At 41.6% G+C, this 25,194-nt stretch overlaps 1 protein-coding gene across 1 annotated transcript in view; it reads right to left on the reverse strand.

Moving 5' to 3' along the window:
• Positions 1 to 25,194, reverse strand: part of CFAP58 (cilia and flagella associated protein 58) — a 100,262-nt gene that overhangs the window by 26,657 nt on the left and 48,411 nt on the right. The window contains exons 14-15 of the mRNA XM_036265929.1: positions 23,451 to 23,562; positions 20,915 to 21,019 (exon numbers count right to left, since the gene is read on the reverse strand). Coding sequence (XP_036121822.1) covers positions 20,915 to 21,019; positions 23,451 to 23,562 — 217 coding nt within the window. The remainder of the gene's footprint in view (positions 1 to 20,914; positions 21,020 to 23,450; positions 23,563 to 25,194) is intronic.

Here is a 25,194-nt window from a genome sequence, read left to right on the forward strand (position 1 = left end):
ACCTTAACTGCCAATTCCCACTATAGGAACAATCAGGAAGAGAGGGTGGAATGAAAAGATTACTAGAATCTAGTTTTTTTGTGATGGTAGCTATCTGCAGCCTTTATGTCGCATGGGTTTTCTTTCCTGTTTTATTTTCTTTTTACCACCTGTTCAAGGTTTAAAGAGACTTGTGGTCCAAGCTTCAGCATCGACAGCTGTGAGGGAGAAAGGAGAGGTGGAGAGATACCAAGTAGGGAGGAGAAGAAAGAGGAACTGTGGTGTGGTCAATGGGCCTGGAGGCAATGGATCAACTGCATCAATCTAGAAAGTAATCACTGGTGTGGAGGAAAAACCAAAAGCCACCTTTGACTCTTCTCTCTTGACCCTTCACAGATATTCAGGTGTCAAGTCCTACAAGTTAGTCTTTTAAAAGCTCTCATAGATTTACTCCTTTCTCCTTATCCCCAGTACCTATCCCTTACCAAATATCCTTAGTAACTTGGGCCCAAATTATAACTCTCTCTTAACTATTTCTTCATCTGTGGGAGACTATTTGCATGGCATCCATCTTGTTAAAGTCTGCTCTGCTGTTTCCGGCCCCAGGGCGGGGTTTCTCTGCGTGCAGTGTCTGCATTCTTCTAGATAATTGTTTACTCCATTCTTTGCTTATTTGTTCCACCTGGGGTATTTACTGGAATTGGCTTCAGGTGGGATACTCATTAACTGTTTCACCTGTTTTCCCCCTATATATTGCGTGCACTCCCCCTGAATAAACGAGACTTGATCAGAATCCTGTCTTGTCTCCATTTCTCGTGTCTCTTGTCCCACCTCATCCTCACTCCCCCTCTAGAGTCCTCGTTGATCGACCTGCGGGCCGGGTCATTCATCCACAGACTGTGACCCCACCCATGTCCCTTTCAGTCTTTCCTGTCACACCCATGACTGGTTAATGGTCTGTAGAATGCAGGCCTGGAAGGCTAACCAACCTGGGCCAAAATATGGGATTCATTTCTCACCATAGACTGCATGGGTTTGAGCTCCAAATCTGCCACTAATTAGCTCTGTAAACTTGACCATATTACTTAACCCTCTGAACCTTGGATTCTTCATTTGTAAAATTGGCCTAATGCATAAATAATAATAATTATTGTGAGGACTAAAAATAATACGTAAAATAAAGGACCCATCACAGGATTGGACACACAATAATATAATAGGTATTCAAAGGCCATGACTGCACGCTTTGGGAGTGTGGTCTTTATCACAATAAAGAGTCCATAGTTGTCTACTGGAACAAGTTTGATGCCTATGCTTGGTCTCTGAGACTGTATAATTGGTCCCCACCTAACATATCCAAAGGTACCCCTCAACATAAAGTAGCCACTCAACCTCATTGTCACGTCCCAAACATATGCACCCCATCTCAGAAGTTTGCCTCTTCATCTTCCATTACCCCACCCATGTGCCTCCATGGTGCCTCTCCTACACCAATACCACCACGTTTGTATGTAGTTAGCTCTGACAACCCCTCCTTTCTACTTAGGCAGTTCACATGAGTTATCTCACTTGATGCTCCAAAGACCCTACGAACCAGGTACTATTACTCTTGTCACTACCACTGGAGTCACTGGGGCTCTGAGAGGGTGAGTTGCTTGCCCAAGGTGACAAAGTTGCCCAAGGGCTCGAAACTAGGCCTGAGCTCTCTACTGCTATCCCATCCTTCTTCAGCACATATTTTTAGGCAATGGCTGGATGAGTCACTGTAACACGTCAAAGTCCAGCCCAATCGTATCTTCTTTGTCCTCAAGAAGCCAGTTCTCATTCATCTCCCCTGCTCTTACCCCTTTGGCTCTTCCAGCTGTTTTAAACAAATAGCATATTATAGACTGTCCTAGACCATATTTCAACTGCATAATTGGGCACTCACTCTTGTCAGTATTCAGTGTAATGTGATTATGCATAACTGGGTATTGTTCACTAAGTGGAACCCTAAAGTAATGGTCTGGATTTTCACACACTGCTCATAGAGACCAGTCTCATTTCTTCCCAGATACTCATCAGGAATCTTCTCAAATAGAATATAAATGCCCTGTGGGTAAGGACCACATTGTTTATTCCTTTGTGTCTCACAAACTTCTGCAGACATTAGAGATACCCCAAAATACCTTTTGGTTCATATTTGGCCTTCTAAGTAGGCTTTCTTAACTGGGGGGATGGCAGGTCCCAGAGATATGCAAGACAAAAGGATATAAGAGGGAATAGTCTTCTATTATTTCAGAACAGACAGCACACTGGGTCCCTTATACACACTGGGGAAAATATTTCCAATTGTCAGAAGCCAAAAGCAAACTAGGTTTGATGGCATCAATATAATGCTTAATATGCTACATAGTTGGCATCTGTTCCACAGGAGACTGCATGTCAGGAACTCAGAAAAGGTCCCCTGGGCATATAGGCAGCTCTCAGTCTGTCTCCTACACATTAAATATGCTCAGGGTAGGGAATATACATTTTTAAATGCATGAAACATGAGCCAAACTTGACACCCATCTATCAGCGCTGCTTTAAGGGTAATAAAATCAGAGCTGCCATTACAAGGAGAGGGAACTTGATGACCCACTGGAGACTTCTTCCAATCTAAACGATTCTATAAATTCCCCTAAAAATCATAAAAAAGCAGATTAAGGATTCATGTAGGTGTTTGGACTATAAATACAAATTAATTTCTGCTCCAGCTGCAATTTTTCTCATCCTTGTAAGAAGCACCTCCATCGCTGAGATGTTTCTGGGTGAAACACCAACAGAGAAGCTAAAGATAGATAGGACTCCCTCAGGTTCTTGTTGGCAACTATGGTCTTCTAATTTTACAAATAAATCTGTATCTTGAAATGAACTGAATTGAATCCTGCTGCTGTCCAAAAACATTTATCACTGAAAATCTGTTCTGTTTGGGGAGTAAGATGTAATTGTGTACAGATTCAATAAGAACCTAAATGTTCCACTGAGAAATTCTTTATTGAAACTGTTTTGTTCGGACTCTAAGAAATCTATTTATTTCCATTCTCAGTTACTAGTCATATAAGTCAATTTGTTTTTACTTAAAAAATGTGCTTAAACAGTGCTCTTATTTTTTTTTTTAATGGAATAGTTTGTGACATCAGAAACTCAAAGGATTCTTCTCACTTGGTATAGTGAAACTTAATTCAAACTGATCTTTATAAAAGAAAGAAAATTAATTCTTTTTTTAACATTCCCTCACCTATTAGAGCTCAATAGAAATCTAAGGAAAATAGTAAATAACATTTTAAAAGATTAATTTATCAACTAATATATTTTTGGCTCACTTATTTGCTCTGATTCAATATGAAGCCAGAGCCCAAAATAGAAATGAACAAATGGATTGTGGATCATGTCTCCAAATGCATGGGGATAAATGCATATCCCTAAGGAAATGTGCTCAATTATGACATCACAGCTGTTTCTCCTATAAAAAGAACTATGTCCTGCAGCAAACTATAATTTCCCAAATAAAGGGAATAAAAGATTAAAGAAAAGAAAAACATGTCAGCAATAAAATCCAAGGATTGGGACCAGATGCCAGGCATATTAAAATACAATATCCAACAAAGGATTAAAAAAAGAAATCTTATACCACTTGAATGCTTATATGCAAAGTATTTCCATGCACACTCACCAAGGGAGGAGACCGTGGTCAATAGTTGCAATAATGCTACCGGTATCCATGATCATGATCTCATGGCAGTCCTCAGCCACATTTACTCTGGGCATGGCCTCGTGACCTGCTTCGGCCAATAGATGTTAGCAAGCATGACAAAAATGGAGGCTCAAAAAGTGCTTGCACGTTGGGGCTTGTCCTTTCTTCCTACTCTTGAAAATCCTGAAACTGTCATGAGAATAAACCTGGACCAACCCAATGGAGACATGTATTTCAGTCACTCCCCTTGCCCCAGCCAAGTGCCAGCACCACCCACTGTACATGTGAATGATGCCCCCTAGATCGACCATCTCATAGCAACCTGCCAGCTGCCTAGAGAAGTGTGAGTTCAGTCCAGGCAAGCCCAACAGAAGAACTGGCTAGCTGAACCCAGTCTAAATTGCCAACCAATATAACCATGATCAAATAAATTATTATAGTTTTAAGCCACCAAGTTTTGGACTGGTTGGTTATACAGAAAAAGCTAACTGATACTGTGGTCATCACAGAACTTCTCTCATAAGGACACCAACTAATGGACCAGTCACCAAAGAGGGAAAGAGAGAGGCTATCCTAGGATGGGTGGGTCTAGCAATTATTCCTAAAAGTGAGCTTATATATGAAATGCTGAGTTGTTTTATTAAGCCATGTTATATTTTGGAGATCCTTTTAAAATCTACATCCAAAGTACAATACCACGATAATAGAAACTAACACTTAAGTGCAAGCACTGGGCTATGTGCTTGATAAAGATGATCTCATTTAATCTCTACAAAAATCTCATGTGAAATTATAATTATCTGTATTTTACAATTCAAAAACTGAGGCTTTGGAAAGTTAAGTAACTTGCTCAGGGTAACACGAAGTTATGATTGAGCTTGAACTCAAATCTGATTGGCTCAAGAGTCTGAGTTCTTCATTCCTATACTTTTTTCTACCTGATACCTACCCCCAAAAGAAAGGCTTCTCTAGTCCCTGGTGTTGGGGAAGTCTGGACCAAGAGACCTACTGTCTCCTTCTTGACTCTTAGATGGCCAGGCAGAGCAGACCCAATGGTGCTTAGACAACTAGTTGAAGATATAGGGGCAATGGGATGAACAGTGGACTTGGTGAATCTTGCCCTGGCCTGCTGGCCTCTAACACAGAGACCAGAGCAAGAGATTCAGAGCATAGGCAGGAGCTGTTTAACACACAATGACCTGGGCCACCAGCAAAGCGTGGCCCAAGTCTCTTGTGCTCAAGTGTTCATCAGAATGGCAATGTCTTCCTTCCTGTCTTGGGAGGGGTGGGGGTAAAAAGAAAAAAAGGAGTCTTGGATGGGGCTAGAAAAATAGGTAGAGCCCTGGCTAGTTTGGCTCAGCGGTTAGAGCATCGACCTGCGGTCCTGAGAGACCCGGGTTCGGTTCCCGCTAAGGGCGCGTACCTCAGTTGCAGTTTGTCCCCGGCCCTGGTCGGTCGTGCGGGTGGCAGTCATTCAATGTGTCCCTTCACGTCGATGTTTCTCTCTCTCTCTCTGTTCCTCTCTCTCCCTCCCACTCTACCTGAACAAAAAATGGGAAAGTGTCCTTGGGTGAGGATAAAAAAAAAAAAAAAAAGAAAAAGAAAGAAAGAAAAATAGGTAGAAAGTTGGGCAGCGATTCCTCTCTTCTCATAGGTGTAGAAGGTGTTTCCATGAGGAAAAGGAAAGGTTCAGTATCTGCTACACATTTAATATCTGTCCATTCTTCGCTAATGAACTATCTGGAATCAGGCCTGTTATTTCCTGGATTTCTGATAGTTTAAAATGCCTCAACCCTAACTCTTAATATTGAGATGAAAACAAGGGTGAGGAGAAGGAAGTCAATCAAGACAGCCCCTTTTGAAAACTACTTGATTCAAGATCCATAACAAGAACAAAACCCTCCCCACTCAAGCCCAAAATCGAGCCGACCCGTTAGTTGTGTATCTCCTTGGCTTGGCTGAAATGCAAGTGTTTAAATACGGCTGAAGGTATAAACTGGTTTTTAACCTCTATCTGCCTAATCGAGCCTACCAAAGCCAATCTCTTTTTAAGAAATTCTTAATGCTTTTAGGACCCTAACGCTGTGGGAAGTTATTCCTGGCACATTTATAGAGAACTAGTGAGAGGAAATATGAGAAGGCATGAGATAATTGGGCACATTAAGTATGCCTAGGCAAGTGTGAAGGGACACAAGTTGGGAAACGTATTCACCTTAAATGAAGCTGAACATGATTCTAAGCCCCAAACATCTGCATATTGAAAGCCTGCTTCTGTGAAAGAGACTAGCGGGTCCTAGACAACCCTGCACAATCGCCCTTTCTCCTAGGGCCGCAGCAGTGGCAAAGGCCTGTTCCGAGGACCCATTAACCTCGTCAACCTTTTATTTCCTGGTCTGTCAAGTGGGGGTGCTGCAAAGTTTCAGAGATAAAGTAGTAGTTCCTTCATTTTAGATTTCTTGGACATGAGTAATTCTCCCCCAAAATCTTGGAGGCACCAGCATAGTCTTGCTAGTTTCTTCTTTTGCTAAGTTTTTACATGAAAACGAAAAAGACAAATAGATAGACTTAATGTAGTGCTCTGTGCCAGGGACTATTCTTTTTTTTGGGGGGGAGGGTATGTGCCCATAGCGGGAACCAAACCCGGGACTCTCTGGTCCACAGGTCAACACTCCAACCGCTGAGCCAAACCGGCCAGGGCGCCAGGGACTAGTCTAAATGTTTCCATATATTAATAGAATCTCCCTAACAACCATATGAGATATGTGTAGTTACTCCCATTTAACAAATAAGGAAACTGAGTTACCACAAACAGGTTCACAATCTGCCCAGGATTGCAGAGCTTGGAGCAGAGCCAAGATTGGAACTCCAGTAATGTAGCTCCAGGATCCATGCTCTCAACAAACAGGAAATTGTCTGGCGCTCTGCTAACTTGTTTCATGAAGGAAAGGAATGCGCACACAAAAGTAAGAGAATGCCATTTCCAAAAATAAACATTTTATATCTCCAGAAGAAAGAAGGAACAGACGAAAGAGCAGTCGCCAAAATTGAAAGGTAAAAATTGGTTTTATGCTATGCGGTCATTGTGCTCATTTTACTCCACACCAATGAATATTTATGTTTGGGAACATATAGATTCTCCCAGTCCCCAGTTCAACCTTTGAGAACCACAAAGATACCATGTATGGAAAGCCCATCAGACATTAATGGTTGCTGTGGAGCTAAGAGATGATGAGCAAGGTGCCCCAGACGCCCGCCCTCTGGAGTGCTCACTAAGGCTGTGTGAGCCAAACCAAATGGACAGCGGTATGCAGTGCCCCACGGGCTGTCCACATGGATGTATGTGCATCTTGGACATGATATTAGAAATCTGCCTTCCATATCTTAAAACATTTCTTTAATAATTGAACAATTCTTTTGGAACTTGGGGAAGAGGGCAATTGAGGAAATGGGATGTTTAGTGGTTTCACTGGGAGGCACCACAGAATAGTGATGAGTGGCTTCATTCCAGATTCCAGTGACTAAGGTTTCTAAGAGGGGTCAGTAGATCTGTTCTGTTCATGGCCAGCGTTAGCTTTCTGTTTTCTGAACAACCCATCTCCAGTTGCTCCTTCCATCCTCCCTGACACGCAAAGAGCATGGGCTGGAAAGTGGGCAGTCCCCCCGCCCCCGCCCCGGAAAGTCCCAGGACGTCATGACAGCAGAGAAGCAGCTTGCAAGGAGCAGTATGCTGGGAACGGAGCCTCCCCAACCATCCCCCACATTTTAGTTAGTCTTTGGTGACAACAGCAAGACTCTGCAGGAAGTATTTCCCCCTCACATCTCCCTCTTATTCTTCTCTTGATTTTAGAACAGAACAAAAACCTGCAGATGGGCTTTTCTAGTCAACAGCTTCGGCTTACACTGTGAACTTTGGTCCATCAGTCTCTACTGAGGGAGCATCTTCAACAATTGCAGCTCAGCTTTGGGGAGGATGATCACTGAGTTATCTGCTAACAGAGTGGGCAAGAATTGTGTTTAGTGTAGGTTACACCACCAGCAACTGGGACATGATATTAGAAATCTGCCCTCCATATCTTAAAACATTTCTTTAATAATTGAACAATTCTTTTGGAACTTGGGGAAGAAGGCAATTGAAGAAATGGGATGTTTAGTGGTTTCACTGGGAGGCACCACAGAATAGTGATGAGTGGCTTCGTTCCAGACTCCAGTGACTAAGGTTTCTAAGAGGGGCCAGTAGATCTGTTCTGCAATGGGCCAGATAGTAACTGTTGTGAACTTTGTCAACCATGTAATCTCTGTCAGAACTACTCATCTCTGCTGTTGTAGCATGAAAGGAGCCACAGATACTACATGAATGGATGGGTGTGGCTGTGTGCCAATGAAACTTGATCTGTGGACACTGGAATTTGAATTTCATATCATTTATATATGTCACGAGATATTATTCCTCTTTTGACTTTTTTTTCTAATCTCTTATACATATAAATATCATCCCTGGTATGGGTCAAATACAAACAGGCAGTGGGCCAGAGTGTACCAAACCCTGGTTTATAACTGTAGCTCTGGCATTTCTTAGCTGTAAACTCCTGGGCAAACTTTGTTTTGAAGCTTTGATTTCCTTGTCTATAAAATGGACACCATAATAACATCAACCTCATCTGGGTTTCCTGGGCAATACAATAAAAACAAAATACTTTAGTACACAGCAGCTAGGCATGTACTTGGCATACAATAAATGTGAACTGTTACTGCACTTTCCTCCTCTCCTCAAACACTCTGTAGCTTCTGCCAAATCCATCCAGGTACCATCGAATAGGATCAAAGACTTGAATGTCCCTATCAACAAAGAAACATTCTAGACTTTGCATACCAACATCAGTACCCTCAGAGTTTGTGGAGCCCTAAAACGTGCTTCAAACCCTGGATGCTCTCATTTGTCCGTGTCCCCCTGGATCTCAGTCACTGCAGTCCAAGAGCTGAGAACAAGAATGTGTGGTTATGCTCCAAACCAGAAATGATGATTTTTTTTTTCCGGAAATAATGATATTTTTGAGCACTGGCCAGTCCTCATGACCACAGCATTCTGCTAAGTGTCTTACGCAGTTCTTTCCCTTCATCCTCCCAACAACTGAAGGATGCTGAGCTCTAGGTATCAGAGGAGGAAACCAAAGTGTAGGAAGGTTAGGTAACTAGGCAAGCCCACATGCCAGGTAACCAGAAGGCATGGGGTTCCTTCCTGAACCATAGCTCTTGCTTTGCAGCAAAGAAAGGGGTGATGATCGTTTAGGGTCCCTGTGCTTCTCTGACTGAACAACTGGGGATCTTGTAAAAATGCAGGTTCTGAGTCATCAGGCCTAGGGTGGTCCTGAGGTTCTGCAGTTCTACAAAGCTCTCAGGTGACACCAATGCCACTGGCCCTGGGACCACACTTTGAGTAGCAAGACTCTAGATGAAGTGAGAAATGCTAATTTCCCCCAGTAATGACCAAGGTGGTCCACACAGAATGAATCAATGACCATGGGTTTCCCACAGCGAAGAGTCTTTGGAGCCAGACTGCAAAGTTATACCTATGACTCCACCAGGTGCCAGATGTGTGGCCTTGGGGGCAGGTCTTTCAACCTTTCTGTGCCTCATGCTTCCTGCCTGCAAAGGAGAAAGGTAATAACTTATCTCTTAGGGCCGTGACAATGATCCAGTAAGACGACATATACAGCATTTAGAGCAACGTCTAACATGTTGTAAGTGACCGATGAATAAAAGACACTCGGAAGATCAAGAAAAATGAAGATCCTTACCAAAGAAGTACCTAGAAAGGTGCTACATGGGGTCTGTTCCCCTGCACAGCTAATAGCTTGCACAGATCCATTCAAATCTACCATTTGAGCCATTTTGCAGTTAAGAAAACCAGACTTGCATCCAGTCAGCCATAAAATTAAATTAGAAAGCAAGTTCACCTTGAAAGGGCAGGACCCAAAAGCCAACAAAGAAGTAGCCCTTTCCATCTTATTCATTATTTACCCATCTGAGGGACATGCCCATTCCCTAGACCTCTGGGTACAAGAAACAATCGAGAATGCGTGAGACAGTGTCCTAAAGCGACAAATCTGAACTCCACCAGAGTAGTTTCTCACTTAGGTCATGTCAGTGTGTCACTCATCATTAGGCAGTGTGCTCCCAGGCACCCCAGCCCTCTAAAGTAACTAACGCTCTAGTACTATGTCATCACTGTCCACATCAAGGGAAATGCCTCAGTGGTCTCGTCTGTAAAATGAACATTCCGGGAAAGATATTCCAGCGCCAACATTCTAGAAGGTCCGGTGTGTTTCCTTTTACCCGAATTGCACCACCTCCTCACCCCACCCCCATCTGATGAGCTACTGTTCACTGAGTGCTAAGCAACACCTCTGGATGCTTCAAGCACAGTGCCGGGTGCACAGGAAGCACTCAATAAAGGATGGCTATGCTCGACATCACTAATCGTCAGAGAGATGCAAATTAAAACAACAATGAGGTATCACCTCACACCTGTCAGAATGGCCGCCATCAACAAATCATCAAACAAGTGTTGGCGAGGGTGTGGAGGAAAGGGGACTCTAGTACACTGCTGGTGGGAATGCAGACTGGTGCAGCTACTATGGAAAACAATATGGGGTTACCTCAAAAAATTAAAAATTGAACTTCCATTTGACCCAGTCATCCTGCTTCTAGGAATATACCCTAAGAAGCCTAAAACATCAATCAGAAAGAATATATGTACCCCCATGTTCATAGCAGCACTATTTACAATAGCTAAGATCTGGAAACAGCCCAAGTGTCCATCAGTAGACGAATGGATAAAAAGGCAGTGGTACATATACACAATGGAGTACTATGCAGCTGTAAGAAAGAAAGATCTCTTATCCTTTGAGACAACATGGAGGGACCTGGAAAGTATTATCCTAAGTAAAATAAGCCAAGCAGAAAAAGACAAATACCACATGATCTCATTTATATACGGAATATAATGAACATAACAGTCTGAAGAATACAGTAGACCCAGAAACATGGAAGTAGGGCACAGACTGACATCCCTCACAAAAGGGAGTGAGGATGTGGGAAGAGATAAACCACAGAACTTATATGCATGTATGCATAACCAATGGATATGGACAACAAAGCCAGGGACGAGGCGGGGGGATGGGGAGGGGGGTACCAATGGGGTAAAAAGGAGAAACATCTGTAACAAAAAAAAATAAAAAATTTAAAAATAAATAAATACATAAATAAAGGATGGCTGTGCTTAGAACAAAATCAGGGTGCCATCTTTTACATGAACCACGGTATGACCTGACCTTGTCATCTAGTTACTGAATAGCAACTGGAATGGCAGTAGGTGGATGGGATGGGCAAGGCCAAATGGGAATTTTGTTGAGAAGGTGGCCACGGCCTTTTCCAAAGTTGGGTTGGTAATTTACCACTCAGGTAAGAAGCTGAGAGAGAAAGGGACTAGAGGAAGGGGGTCTACTGGTTGGTGGCCTTCAGGACCTTCAGAAACCTCATCTCCTGTAGCAGACAATTATTACGCCCTGAGCCTCATCCTCTCAGTCCAGCTACAGCTGAAATTCCTGGCACGCGGGGATGGCCATCAGTTCCTGGAACACTCTGGCAGCTCGCACCTCAAGGACGTGCAGAGTCAGCTTTTCTGCTGCAGGCCAGGGCTTCCTCAGAGGTGGGCGTGGAAACAAAGTACCCTCTGTTTTCAGAAGCAGCCCAATGGCCCTGGTGCAACTTTCAGCCAGTCGGGAACGGGAGTCAGTGAAGTGTCCCAGCCTCCCTTCCTTGGACAGGACAATTCTGCAATAGTTTCAGTGTGGTTCCTCAGAGGAACTCCAGTGACATCGGGATTCCTATGTTCATAGCTGTGACCAGCTCACACGTGTGCTCCCCCAACCCCCGCCCCTGGTTTTTTCTCCCCTGCCTCACTCTTCTGCTCCCTTACCCCATCCTCCTGAGATTACCTCCCCAACTACCAGGACCCAAGCCCTTGTCTCAGTCTCTGATTTGGGGAATCCAGCTGAGACTTCTGAACACTCCAAAGTCTTGTGTAGAGTCCCACGGCGCTCTGCAGAATCACAGCCCTGCACACTGCACTGTGGTTGCAGAACGAGGAGGTCCACCAAGGCCAAGATCAAGTCCATCTCGTTCACTCTGGCACCCAGGCACCTGGCTCTTAGGAAGCACTCTGTAACTGTTAGTGGAGCGGTGCCAGCAGCGCATCTGCTGCCTGGGCATCAGAGGGTCAGGAAGCAACCCTTGGTCTTTTCAACAATTCAAAGCCATTTAAGAAAAGTGTAAATGAAGTAAGACAGAGTCACTAGCCGCAGGGAAAAAGACATCTAAAGAAGGTCCATTTCCATTAAGCTCTCCCACCACTACCACACAAAACATACCCCAGGCTCCTCTGCTCTTTGCTTGCCTCCTCGGGGAACCCAGCCTCATCCACCTCTGACTATGTCCATCCCTGCACACCACCTGCAGCCTCCTCCTCATTCTCCTCCCCCCCTCCTCTTTCCCTTTTTATTCCTGTGCTCTGTATTCTGTCAATGAATCATAACAAAGGATTAGATCAAAGAAAAGCAATCCAAACAAGTAAAGCTGATTGTGCTACTGCTGTTTCTTTACATGTCTTTCTCCCCCAGGCCTGAAGCTAGAAGTTGCAAACTGGCCTCCTGTAGGTCAAAGGTGGTTGGCAGATATGTTTCCCGGAAGCCCATGCAATGTTCTTAAAGCTACCAATACTTAAAACTCAATATACTGTGCATAACACGCCACATTCCCAGCTATTCTTAAAAAGTTAAAGATTTGACAACATGATCCCACACTTAGCGGGGGTGGGGTTAGCTGCTTTCTAGAGACGGGACCCACAGCCGTCTATGTACGGCTGTCCGCTCCTTTTCCTCTTGCCTCTGACCCTGAGACCCCTGTCAGTTGCCATTTATGATTGTAATATGCAGTTTACTTTGCTCTTTCTTGTTACCTGCCTGGCCCTGGGGGTGAGTATATTTGAGCTTGCTACCCCATATATAAACACCTGGGGGAAAAAGTCCCAGCTGCTGTGATTGTTCCATGTATTTTTAAGTGTCCCTGGCAAGAGGTTAGTTTCCTACTCTAATGCTATCATGCCTTATGCTATTATTTAGAACCTGATCTTAATGGTAATGATGATCATGTAATGATACCTGCCTGGGTACTGGAAAGCAGTTACTCTTGGCACATAGGTCTGTCTAATTCTACAGGTGCTTTTATTTTTCAAGAAGTCATTAATACAGAGGGATTCAGAAGAGATTTGGAATAAGTGGGGCAATAATAGAAAGGAGAGGCCAGCAGGAGGCACATCTCATTTATGGTTGCCTTGCCCTTGCTTCCTTCAAAGGGGAGGAGACTGATGGGCAAAAGAAAAGAAATTCTTCCCATCTACACCTGATATTCTAATTCTGGGAAGAATACAGACTTCTTCATCTTACCTCCCAAGCTGTAAAGTCAAGCTCAAGAACCGTTTCACATTAACCTGAGCAAGGGAACTTTGGGAGCACCACGTGAATCAGCCTGCCTCAGCATGCCAAAAAGACACTGACAGTTTGATTCAAGTTTATAGATCTATAAAGCAACCCACAGTAAATTCCAGACTCCTGCGGAGCTAGAAGTTAATGACAAAAAATGCAAAGGCAAGAGGAAGAATAATTTCCATGACCTCTCAGAGCTCAAAGACAGAACTTAAATGACTGTGAGACATATCACTCACTCAAGGACCAACATTCTTCCAACATTTAATCAGTCACTAAATCAATATTTACCTGTGTGCAAGGAACTAGGGATGAAGTGATCATCAAGGCAGACACAGAAACTGCCTTTGTGAATGGTCCATCAGGAAAGACTAATTAAACACACAATTATTTCATTCATTACAAGTATGACGAGTGGTATAAAAGAGAAGTCAAGGTAAGGGAATATTTACCAAGAGACCTAACCTAGGAAGAGGTCCATCCCCCTCACCCCTTCCCCAGGAAAAAGCCTTTAAGCTAAGACCTAAAGGGTGAGTTGAAATTGTCCAGGCACAGAGCCTGCCCATCTTTATTGAGTACTTACTATGTGCCTGGTACTGTACCAGGCATTGGGGTTAGAGAGAAATTATCAACAGATTTTCCTCAAAGAACTCAGTCTACTGAGGGTAAATAGGCTTCAATCATATCTGCTGCTGGGAAATGATGGGATCTCTTCATCACCATATAACCAATTAAATAGTCATTTTCAAAATATTCTAATACTCAGAGAAGAATTCAACCAAAAATATTCCTAATTGCAAAATGTTCTTTTGTGAGTGCAGAGAATTTCTCTAATAATTTAATAAAACAGATGAAAATGAGAAACTGTCAAATCCCATGGAGCACCTGGGGCTTCACCAAGATAACAAGGCTTGTTGTCTGGCAATATACAAGCCGCCCAACCATCCAAGAGAAAGGTTCAATGAGGACTTGAATAAAGGGAGAGAGGCAGGACATTAAACTCTGGAGGCAGGTAAAACACGGCTTGGTGATTAAAAATATTAACAATCATAATAATAACAATGTTAATGATAACTAAACATTCTGACAAACCTTTATGTATACTTAATTAACATATTTCGTTCTTTGGGTAGGTACAATGATTTTCCCCATTTTATGGAGGAGAAAACCAGCGATTAGAGCAAACAAGAAATTTCTGTTTATAGCAGTGTGGCAGACTAAATAACCTGAAAACTAAAGTCTAGAACATATTAGGCATTCTGAATAGAACAACACATCTGTTTAATCACAAAATAGAGTTTGCAAGTAATTTGATCCTCGAGTGTCAAAATCAAAGAGTGAGCTGTATATTAGATCAGTGAATAGATACTGCAGCTATCCCTTGGGAGCTGACTGGGACAAGTGGCTGGACTCACTGAACAAAGATTTTCATGGCCACAGAAGGATAAAATATGAGGTGCTAGGCCTGTATGGAGTAGGTAGTTGGTATTGAGATTCTTCCATATAAAGTTGGGGACTTAAAAGAGTTACAAGCTCATGAAAAAGAGATAATAGCTACAAATCCACCCGATGGGACAGAAGACCACAAGGAAACCTAACTATCTCTCCTAAGCTTTGTTGGGGTGGGGGTGGAGGAAAGGCTACCCAGAAAATTTGTATGATGGATCTCCATCACAAGAGTTTGGGGTACTAATATTCATTTACTAAGTGGTCCAGGAAGCCCCAAAGTGATCATTTAACCTAAAAATGTATCGTAAGTAAGAGATATCACCTAGGCACCTAATAGAAACCAATGAAAAGACATACCCTTAACTTGGATCATTTCAGGTCCCATAAATAAAGCCTTTCTGATAATGAGTTCACAATCCAAAATCATAACATAATAGGAAAAAGATCCACCATAAATAAAAATCAGCCAACACAATAAACAATAGAAAAGACTTCCAAGACCTTAAAGTAATAGAACAATCAGATAAAAACTAAACAACATTTAAATTAGTTGAAGACATAAAGGAATAAAATATAAGATCAAGACACAATAAAGATATATGAAAAAGAATCTCTAGAAAATAAAAATTAAATTATTGAAAATAAAATCCTGGAGGATTGGCTATAAGCAGATAACTATATCTAAAGAAAGATTTAGTGAACAAGATGATAAAGCTGAGAAAAATGTTACACAAGAGATAGAAAAAAAAAAATCAAAGAGGTCAGTAGATAAGGAAGAAAGAATGCAGAAATCCAATAGACATCTAATAAAAGTTCCAGAAGAAGAGAACAGACAAGAATAAAGGAGAGACTATTCAAAGACATAGGAATCCTCAGACTCAGGAAATACAGTGAGTCCTAAGCATAGCACGTAAAACTAAGTTCATACTAAATGGATTGTGCTGAAACTCCTGAACACCAAAGACAAAGAAAAGCTCTAGTAATCAAACAGAAGAAAAGGCAGGTTACCTAAAAGGGAGCAATTACCATCAGACTGACAGTGGACTCCTCAATAGCACCAGTGGAAGCTAATAAAAGAACTAGCATCTTCAAAGTGCAAATAGAAAATAGGATTTCAACTTAATCATTTATAGTAAACACAAAATAAAAATATTCTCAGTCAAGCAAAGGAGAGCATTAACCTCTGAAAAAATGTATCAATGAAAGGATGTACTTCAAAAAGAAGATGATGAGCCCAACTGAAGTGGATTGAGCGATCCCGGACTGAGAGGTTCCGGTTCAATTCAAAGTTTCTTTCTTTCTTTCTCTCTCTCTCTCTCTCCTTTCCACTCTCTCTAAAAAAATTCAACGAAAACATATTTTTTAAAAAAGGAGATGGAACCTAGAAATAAAAAATAGAAAATAAAATAATTGGTAAACATCTTGGTAAATCTGACTGTATAAAATAATGATGATGATGACTAAAGACTGAGAGAGCTGCTCCCTAGAGATGGAAGTCGCAACCCGTTATGTGCTACAGTCCCCACCATGCACTGACTCTGACACCCCCCTCAGCTGCCATTTATGATCATGATGTGCAAAGTTTACATTGCTCTTTCTTTTTTTTTATCCTCACCCAAGGACATTTTTCCATTTTTTGTTCAGATAGAGCGGGAAGGAGAGAGAGGAAGAGAGAGAGAGAAACATCAACGTGAAAGAGACACATCGAGTGGCTGCCACCCGCACGACCAACCAGGGCCGGGGACAAACTGCAACCGAGGTACGCTGCCCTTAGCGGGAACCGAACCCGGGTCTCTCTGGACCGCAGGCCGATGCTCCAACCGCTGAGCCAAACCGGCCAGGGTTACATTGCTCTTTCTTGTTACCTGGACTCCTCATGTTGTCTGTAAGAAGGATAAAGATATTGATCAACTTTAGGTTTGTTTAGACTTGATGTTAACTATGTGTGTTAAATTTTTAAGGAAATCCATGAAAGGACTGGAGAATGAATGAATAAATAAATGACAGTGAGTGATATTAACTACTCAAGGGATAAATAAATAAAAAAGCAAAAGGAGAATAGGGAGTAAGGAGAAAGATGTGACAGGTACAGGGGAAAAAAGAGTAAATATTTTTGTTGTTGTTAATCCTTACTTGAGAATATTTTTCTATTGATTTTTTTAGATAGAGTAGAAGGGGAGGAAGAGAGAGAGAGAGAGAAGCATCAATGTGAGAGAAACACATTGATTGATTGCCTCCCACATGACCTGTACCAGGGCCAGGGATCGAACCTGAAATCTAGGTATGTGCCCTTAACTAGGAATCAAACCTGTGACCCTTCAATCTGTAGGCCTACACTCTAACCACTAAGCAAAACCTACCAGAGCAAAAAAGAGGAAATTTTTAAAAAATAAATGAATCAGGAAAAAAGGAATATGGAATAAAGAGAAAGATATGCAGGTGGAGGGTAAAAAGAGGACATTTTTTAAAGCCTCAATCTACTAGAAAGCAGTAACAGAATTCTGCACTAAAAATGATCAGGATAAATAATAAAATATTAGAAGATAGAAATAAACCCAAAATTATCAATAAATATATAGACTAAACACACCTGTCAAAAAAAGATATCAGATTGAATTTTTTTAATTATAAGAGACTCGCCTAAAATATAAAGACACCAAAAGTTTAAAAATAAAAGTATAGAAAAGTTATGTTTAAAAAAGCCGCCCTGGCCAGTTTGGCTCAGCTGTTAGAGCGTCAGCCTGCGGTCCGGAGAGACCCGGGTTCGGTTCCCGCTAAGGGCACGTACTTTGGTTGCAGTTTGTCCCTGGCCCTGGTTGGTCGTGCGGGTGGCAGCCACTCGATGTGTCCCTTCACTTCGATTTTTCTCTCTCTCTCTCCCTTCCTCTCCCTCCCTCCCACTCTATCTGTACAAAAAAATGGAAAAAATATCCTCGGGTGAGGATTAAAAAATAAATAAATAAAAAATAAAAAAGCCTAGGCTATATTAATATCGGGCAATTTTGTAGATGAAAGCATTAAGAATTAAGGACGGTTCTTACACAATATTAAAGGAACAATTCACCAGGAAGAAATAAAAATCATACATATATTTTACTCACCTTATGAACGTAATCTAAAATGTACTTAGAACAACAACAAAAAAATGACAGAACTAACTACAAGGAAAAATAGACAAATGTCCAAACACTTTTTTCAGTAATTAAGAAGACCAAAAAATTAGGAAAGATAGATTTGGACAATGTGACTAGCAAGGTTAATCTGATGAACATCACATAGAGTCCTTAATCTTGTACATTTAGAGAGTACATATCCATTTCAAGCACACAGGGATCAGTCATAAAACCTGCCCAATTAGTTTATCACAAAGTAAGTCTCAATAAATTCCAAAGAATTAATATAAGACTGACCACAGTGCAAAAATTGAGAAATGAATAATAAAAAATAACTTACATATATAATTGGAAATTTAAAGTTGTGGTTTTTTTAACCATAGAAGAAATAGTGAATTTTTTTTTTTTTTTTTTTTTTATCCTCACCCGAGGACATTTTTCCATTTTTTGTTCAGATAGAGCGGGAGAGAGAGAGAGAGAGAGAGAAACATCGACGTGAAGGGACACATCGAGTGGCTGCCACCCGCACGACCAACCAGGGCGGGGGACAAACTGCAACCGAAGTACGTGCCCTTAGCGGGAACCGAACCCGGGTCTCTCCGGACCGCAGGCCGACGCTCTAACCGCTGAGCCAAACTGGCCAGGGCAATAGTGAATTTTTTTTTAAGATTTACACAAAACAGAAATTATTCTTAAAAGAGAAAATATTTAGAACAAAATGAAAATGAAAATACTACATTTCAAAACATACGGGGAGGAACTAAAGAAATTATTTAAATGACATTTTATAGCTGTAAGTGCTTATATTAGAAAGGTAGATTGAACATTAATGAGCTGAGCATCAATCTTAAGAAAGTAGAAAAGGAACAGAATAAACCCAAAGTACATAGAAGGAAGAAAATAATAAAGTTAGAGCAGTCAAGGAAATATGAAACAAATTTACGAGAGAGAGATTTGGCAAAACACAAATTTTGGTTCTTTATAAAACAAGATCATAATAACTGGACAGGCAGGGTGATGAAGGAGTAGGAAGCATGGGCTCTGGACCTGACTGCCCGGTGTGAGTCCCCACTCTGCCACTTACCAGCTGCATGGCCTTGGTCATGTGACTCATGGCTGGCAATGGTGGAATCACAGCTCAAACTCTGGACTGCTGGACCCCAGTGCCCATGCACTAATTGGTTATTCTTACGACAGGATTTCTAAGTTGTGTATTCTGACGGGAGTGTCTTCCTCCCATAATGAAATCAAGTACTATTATCCCAATTTAACAGATGGAGTAACTGAGGTTGGGAAAATTTACATAATTCTCCCCCAAGTAATGAAATATTAAGAAGTGGCGCCGAAAGGGGACTCTAGTACACTGCTGGTGGGAATGCAGACTGGTGCAGCCACTATGGAAAACAATATGGTGTTACCTCAAAAAATTAAAAATTGAACTTCCATTTGACCCAGTGATCCCACTGCTAGGAATATACCCTAAGAAGCCTGAAACACCAATCAGAAAGAATATATGTACCCCCATGTTTGTAGCAGCACTATTTACAATAGCTAAGATCTGGAAACAGCCCAAGTGTCTATCAGTAGGCGAATGGATAAAAAAGCAATGGTACATATACACAATGGGGTACTATGCAGCTGTAAGAAAGAAAGATCTCTTATCCTTTGAGACTATATGGAGGGACCTGGAAAGTGTCATCCTAAGTGAAACAAGCCAAACAGAGAAAGACAAGTATCATATGATCTCACTTATTTGTGGAATATAATGAACATAACAGTCTGAGGAATGGGGTAGTCCCAGAGACGTGGAAGTGAGGTACAGACTGACAATCCCCAGAAGAGGGGGTGGTGGTGGGGGAGAGATAAACCACAAAACTTATATTCATGTATGCATAAACAGTGGACATGGACAACAAACTGGGGACAGGGCAGGGAGGGAGGAGGAGGGGGGAATCAGTGGGGGAAAAAGAAAAACATCTGTAACAAAAATTAATTAATAAAAAAAATAAAAGAAGTAGTGGAGCCAATTCAAGACCAGATCTGACTCTGAAGTTGGTCCTTTCCTGCTGGCCACTCACCATAACTATACTCTAGAAAGCTACTTACTGTACCCCCAACTTCAGGGAAGATGTCTTTTTTAAGAGAGAATATAAAGAGAAAGGGCAAATGCCCCTTGCTCATATACAGAATTCCCTGCTCTTACTTACGGTAACCCAGCAGTTAAGATTATGTGCTTTGGAATTAGAAATAATAAGAATAATTGCTAATATTTATTAGACACTTAAGCATAATGCTAAGCTCTTTAGTATTCACAACATCCCTTTCACATCCATTATTATCCCATAATATGGACTAAGAGCCTCAGGTGCAGAGGAGTTAACCTCTCACAGCTACAAATTGGCAGAGGCAGGATTCCAACCCAGGCCATCTACCACCAGAGTTTACGTTCTTTTCTACACTGACCTCCTGGGACCCAACATCCTTATCCATTGATTGGGAATGACAGCACCCACCTCCTGAACTATGAAGAGGAATTGAGACGAGGTCGGTAAAGCCAACAGCACAGTACCTGGCACGATGATGATGATGATGGTGAGGATGGTGATGACAACGGGCATTTGCAAAGACATAAGCCTAGAAGGACGGTACCATTCCTGATGGCCAGAATATCTAACTGCATAAAATCCTCAAAGAGAAATCTTTCCATCCATTTCAGTCTCACAGATCTTCAAGAGGACATACCGTGCTTTATGTGAAAGCTAATTTTCAAAATCAAAATCATGGCATTTCACATTATGTGAAGATATGAAGAAAAGTATTTAAAAGAATCTTAACAAAGAGAACTGGAGAGAATTGGGGGTTGAGAGGAGCTCACATTACCCAAGGCAGTAACTCTAGCCTTGAACTTATGTTCCAGGATTCTTGAAATATCAGCTATGGCAACTCAAAAGACCAATTGATCAGATTGTTTGTTCTCTGTGTGTGAGTCGCTGTTGCCATCTACAGTTGAAAATGGGGCATGCAACGCTGCCGAATAATTCTAACACAGTCCTGGAGATGGCGATGCTAGGTAACCACGCTTGTTCAGTGAGTACAGAAAACGAAAATGCTACCTGAAGGAGCAGCTCTTTCTCCACCACCTCTTCTGTCTTGCTGATGAGACGCTTCTGCAGGGTATGAATTTTCTGTATCAGCTCATAGGTACTGGGGTCACTGGCCTGTTCAAGGGGAACAAAATAAAGAAGCTGAGACACCATCAGTGGAGCTCCCTATGCAAAAGAATTATTGTTTTATTGTAATCTACTGCATATCTGCAGACCCGATACAGAGAGATTTGGAAAAAAAAAAAAAGTGTAACAGATGAGATGGTCATCAAAATAGGTTGATGTTTGGCTAATGTCTCATCGATTGGCCCTGGTTAGCCAATAAATGGAAAGTGAATATGTTTATTCCACCAAGGGAAATAATACTATTAATAACAGCAGCAGTAACAATAGCTACTGTGTATGCTACCTGATTCTTTGTCACCAACCAGACACTATGCTAAGTGCTTCTCATACATTTCCACTTTTAGCCACACAACAGCCCTGTGAGACAGCATGAGTCTTCCCCTTTTACAGAGGAGACAACGGAAACTCAGAGGATTGTTATTTACCCTCAGCAGTGCGGGTCAGAGCTGGATTCAAGCCCAGATTGGCCAGGCTCTAATTACTATGCTCTGAGGCTTCCCCATCATCATCTGTTTCCATAGGAATGAGACAGGGTTCCCTAATTCATTCGGCCTCATGATTCTCCTCTGATACTGTCAACAAGAAGATGCCTTACCGCCTATGATGGGGAAGGTTTCTAGGAGGCGGGCTTCTGCTAATAATTGACAACAGAACACAGCCATGGCATTTAGCTCTCAAACAGTGTTACCAATTCGTAAAGGTCTGATGCACCCTCAGTAGCTGTCTGTGTACGACTCAAACAAGCTCTACCCTTATAAATTGATATTCTGTCCTCTAGACTTTCAGCCAAAGCTTCACTTTCCACTGTATTGACATTCTGAATTAATCTAATAGCTAAATATTTTCAACTGCCTCCCAGAATCTTTATTTTCTAATTTTTTCAATAGAAACTGATGTGGAATCGGAAACTCGAAAGCTCTGCTTGGACACATGGAATACCCTAAGGCGACAGTAGATGGGTGTGTGGGGACATGGAGCTGGTTTAAATCCATTTAGTAAGCTAGTCCACTCTTGGCATTTGAAGAGGAATGATAAGAGTGTGGAGAAATATATCCCATTAACTCTGACTTTGCTTAAGAAACACTAAGCAGTGCTGAGCGCTATCCATTGGCTGGAACTACCTTTAGCACACATTCACTTGGCATGACTGGATGTTGTTCAAATCCAGGCCTCGTGTTTATATAACACTGTATAATGCATTATCCTTAATGCCTTCTTCATTAAGAGGAAAAATGAAAATGAAAAACAAAAATCTATTTGGCTGTTTTTCTCCCTTGCCCTGCTTCTTCTTAAAACACACAATCTCCCAACATCCTAATTGTTCAATTAGTCGAAGCCCCTGCTAGCACCCATTTGCTGGGTACAGCTTGGGGAGATGGCCATCTTTTTCTCGAATAAGCAGAGATTGTTATGAAATAAAATAGGAAATTTATAGGCATACCTCAGAGATATTGCGGGTTCGGCTCCAGACCACCGTAATAAAGCATGTATTGCAAATAAAGCAAGCAAGTCACAATCTTTTTGCTGCTGGAGGGTCTTGCCTTCAGTATGTAAAAAAAAAAAAAAAAAAAAGCAACACCTGTGAAGCAATAAAACGAGGTATGCCTCTATTATTCATCACCTCCAATGGACGTTGGCTGTGTTCCCAAGATCCTAAGAGGCAGTGTTTGGCTAACACAATGCTAGTCCTTCAAAAAGAGGGCTAGTTCACAAGAGTCATATTTCCTGCATGAAATAAAAGGACGCAAAGACGAATTGAAAGATGGTTGCGGACACTGGTGGCCAATGTAACCAGAAGCAATTAACTATTTGAGACTAACAGGCAGCTGCAGGATAGCTGTTTGAGCAAAAACTACCTAAAAGAGAAAAACAAATGTCAATTGGTGAAGCCAATCCACAACTTCCACTAGGTCTTCTTTAGACAGAAAAGGTTTTGTCCAAGACTTTTTTTTTTTAATCCTAACCTGAGGATATTTTTTTTTTCATTGATTTTCAGAAAGTGTGGAAGGGAGAAAGAGAGAGAGAGAGAGAAACATTGATGCTAGAGAAACACATTGATTGGTTGCTTCCCATATCCACCTGGACCAGCGCAGGGGATCAAACCTGCAACCCAGGTATGTTTCCTTGACCGGGAATCGAACCTGAGACCCTTTGAGCCACAGGCCAATGCTCTAAACACTGAGCCACACCGGCCAGAGCTGTCCAAGACTTTTTAAACGAACCCCAAGTGAACCATCTGGTTCTGGGAAGTCCTGTTCTTGTTCTGGGAACTCAATTTACATGTGATCCAGTCTTACCTTTCAGGGGACAATTTGCATGCCATTAAATAAAACTACACTTCTTGTTGTGCTTTAGTTATGAAGCCATGTGGGGTAGAAGAAGAGATTTGGGGTGAGAGGAAGGCTCTGCTAGAGGTTACCTCGAGCTTCCTCCATCTGTGCACGTTCATGGGGTTCTCCAGTTCCTCCTCCAGGGCTCGGCACCGTGTCCTCTCCTTCATGAACTCTCTTTGCATGTGAAAAAGCTCCTGCCTGAACAAGACACACTTCCTTTTGCAAAGGAATTCTCCATCCACTAGAATATCATTTCTTTATGTGGTTTTTACATACATGCTACCTACAGCTTCTATAAAATGTTGGAATTGAGGAGATGTCTATGAACACTGAGACCGGCTTCCTAATCTGAGCCAGACACAGATGATACCAATTATTACAGAGCTCAAACTTCAGCCTTAGCTTAAAAAAAAAAAAAGGACCTGAACTTCAGAATCATGACTCTGGATACTCAAGGAATTTGGAAGTATATGGGAAGAACAGGGAGGAGGTGAATTATAAGGATTTCAATATACTTTTTAATGTTTCTAAATGTCTGTGCAGTAGTAACAAGAGAACAACCTACATTCTACCACAAGGTATGGCACCTGACTGCAAGATATTGAGGCTCAGGGGATCATTGGAGCAGGGCATCACCACCCTGACTGCCCATTGGAATCACCTGGGGAGCTGTGACAACATGCCTTTGCCTGACCCTTAGACCCAGAAAGATTCTGCTTTAATCGGTTTTGCATGTGGCTTGGATTTTGTAAGTTTTGAAGTCCTAGTGGTAATCTCTAATGTGCAGCCAGGATTGAGAAACACCAAGTTAAGAGCGATATGTTATCTGGTATTCCACAACTACACAGATGGCTGAAAAAGTCCTGGAAAACTAGCTCTGGCTCAAACATCTAAAATCTGTGGGAATCTCTAGTTAGTAGGTAATGTGTTACACAGTCATCCCCAGACCCTGCCTCCGCGAGCTGGCTGAACAAGACGCTTTGTTGGGGGTGCAGAAGAGGCAGGCAGTGGCATTGCATGGGCAGTAAGGATGGACAGAAAGGAATTAGTCTCTGTCCTCATCTGCTGTGGGTGTGCAGATTACCAGTACTGAGCTATCTCTTTTACTTAATTGCTTCATTTAAACCAATAATACAACTTCCCCTCATTAGCAAAGCAAACCATTAGAATTAACTGCATAATGTTCACTCGACAGGGAGCTCAGAACAAGCTGCTTAGAATTAAAAGGATATTTTTAACACTTCTATTTTCTAGAGTGTCATCAGAAGAGAAGGGCAAGCATATTAGCTACTAGACTCTGTCAGGGGTACATTATGTTTGTTTTCATGTTTAATTTTAACTACATGTCTAAAGCTCAGAGAAGTTAAATGAATTTCCCAAGGTCACACAGCTTGTAGCAAGGTGGAGATTGGAATGCATGCCTGCTTGCCTCTGATATCTTTATTAAGTTGTCTTCCCATTGAAAAGAAAACTAAAATCTATTATCAACAAACCAGCGTTATTGACTAGGAATTGGGTAGAATTTGGTCCTTTGTGTATATAATAAAAATAACTCATGGCTGGCAAGTTTAGTAATGGTCTCAGAGATCATTCAATAGCTACTTAGAATGAATCCATTTGTCTCCAAAATGCCAATGATGGTATGTATCTCTGGGTAGTAAACTTATGAGTAACTTTCTAATTCCTTCTTTATATTGTTTCTGCATTTCCCACATTTTCTACAATGAATTTGTATTACTTTTATCATCTGAAATATTAACAACTCTTAGGGAAAAAAAGAGGGTTGATATATCCTTGGTAGTGGCAACTTCCTTTACTATTGCTGAACAT

Source organism: Molossus molossus, unplaced genomic scaffold (genome assembly GCF_014108415.1).
Source record: "Molossus molossus isolate mMolMol1 unplaced genomic scaffold, mMolMol1.p scaffold_m16_p_17, whole genome shotgun sequence".
Lineage (NCBI taxonomy): Eukaryota > Metazoa > Chordata > Mammalia > Chiroptera > Molossidae > Molossus > Molossus molossus.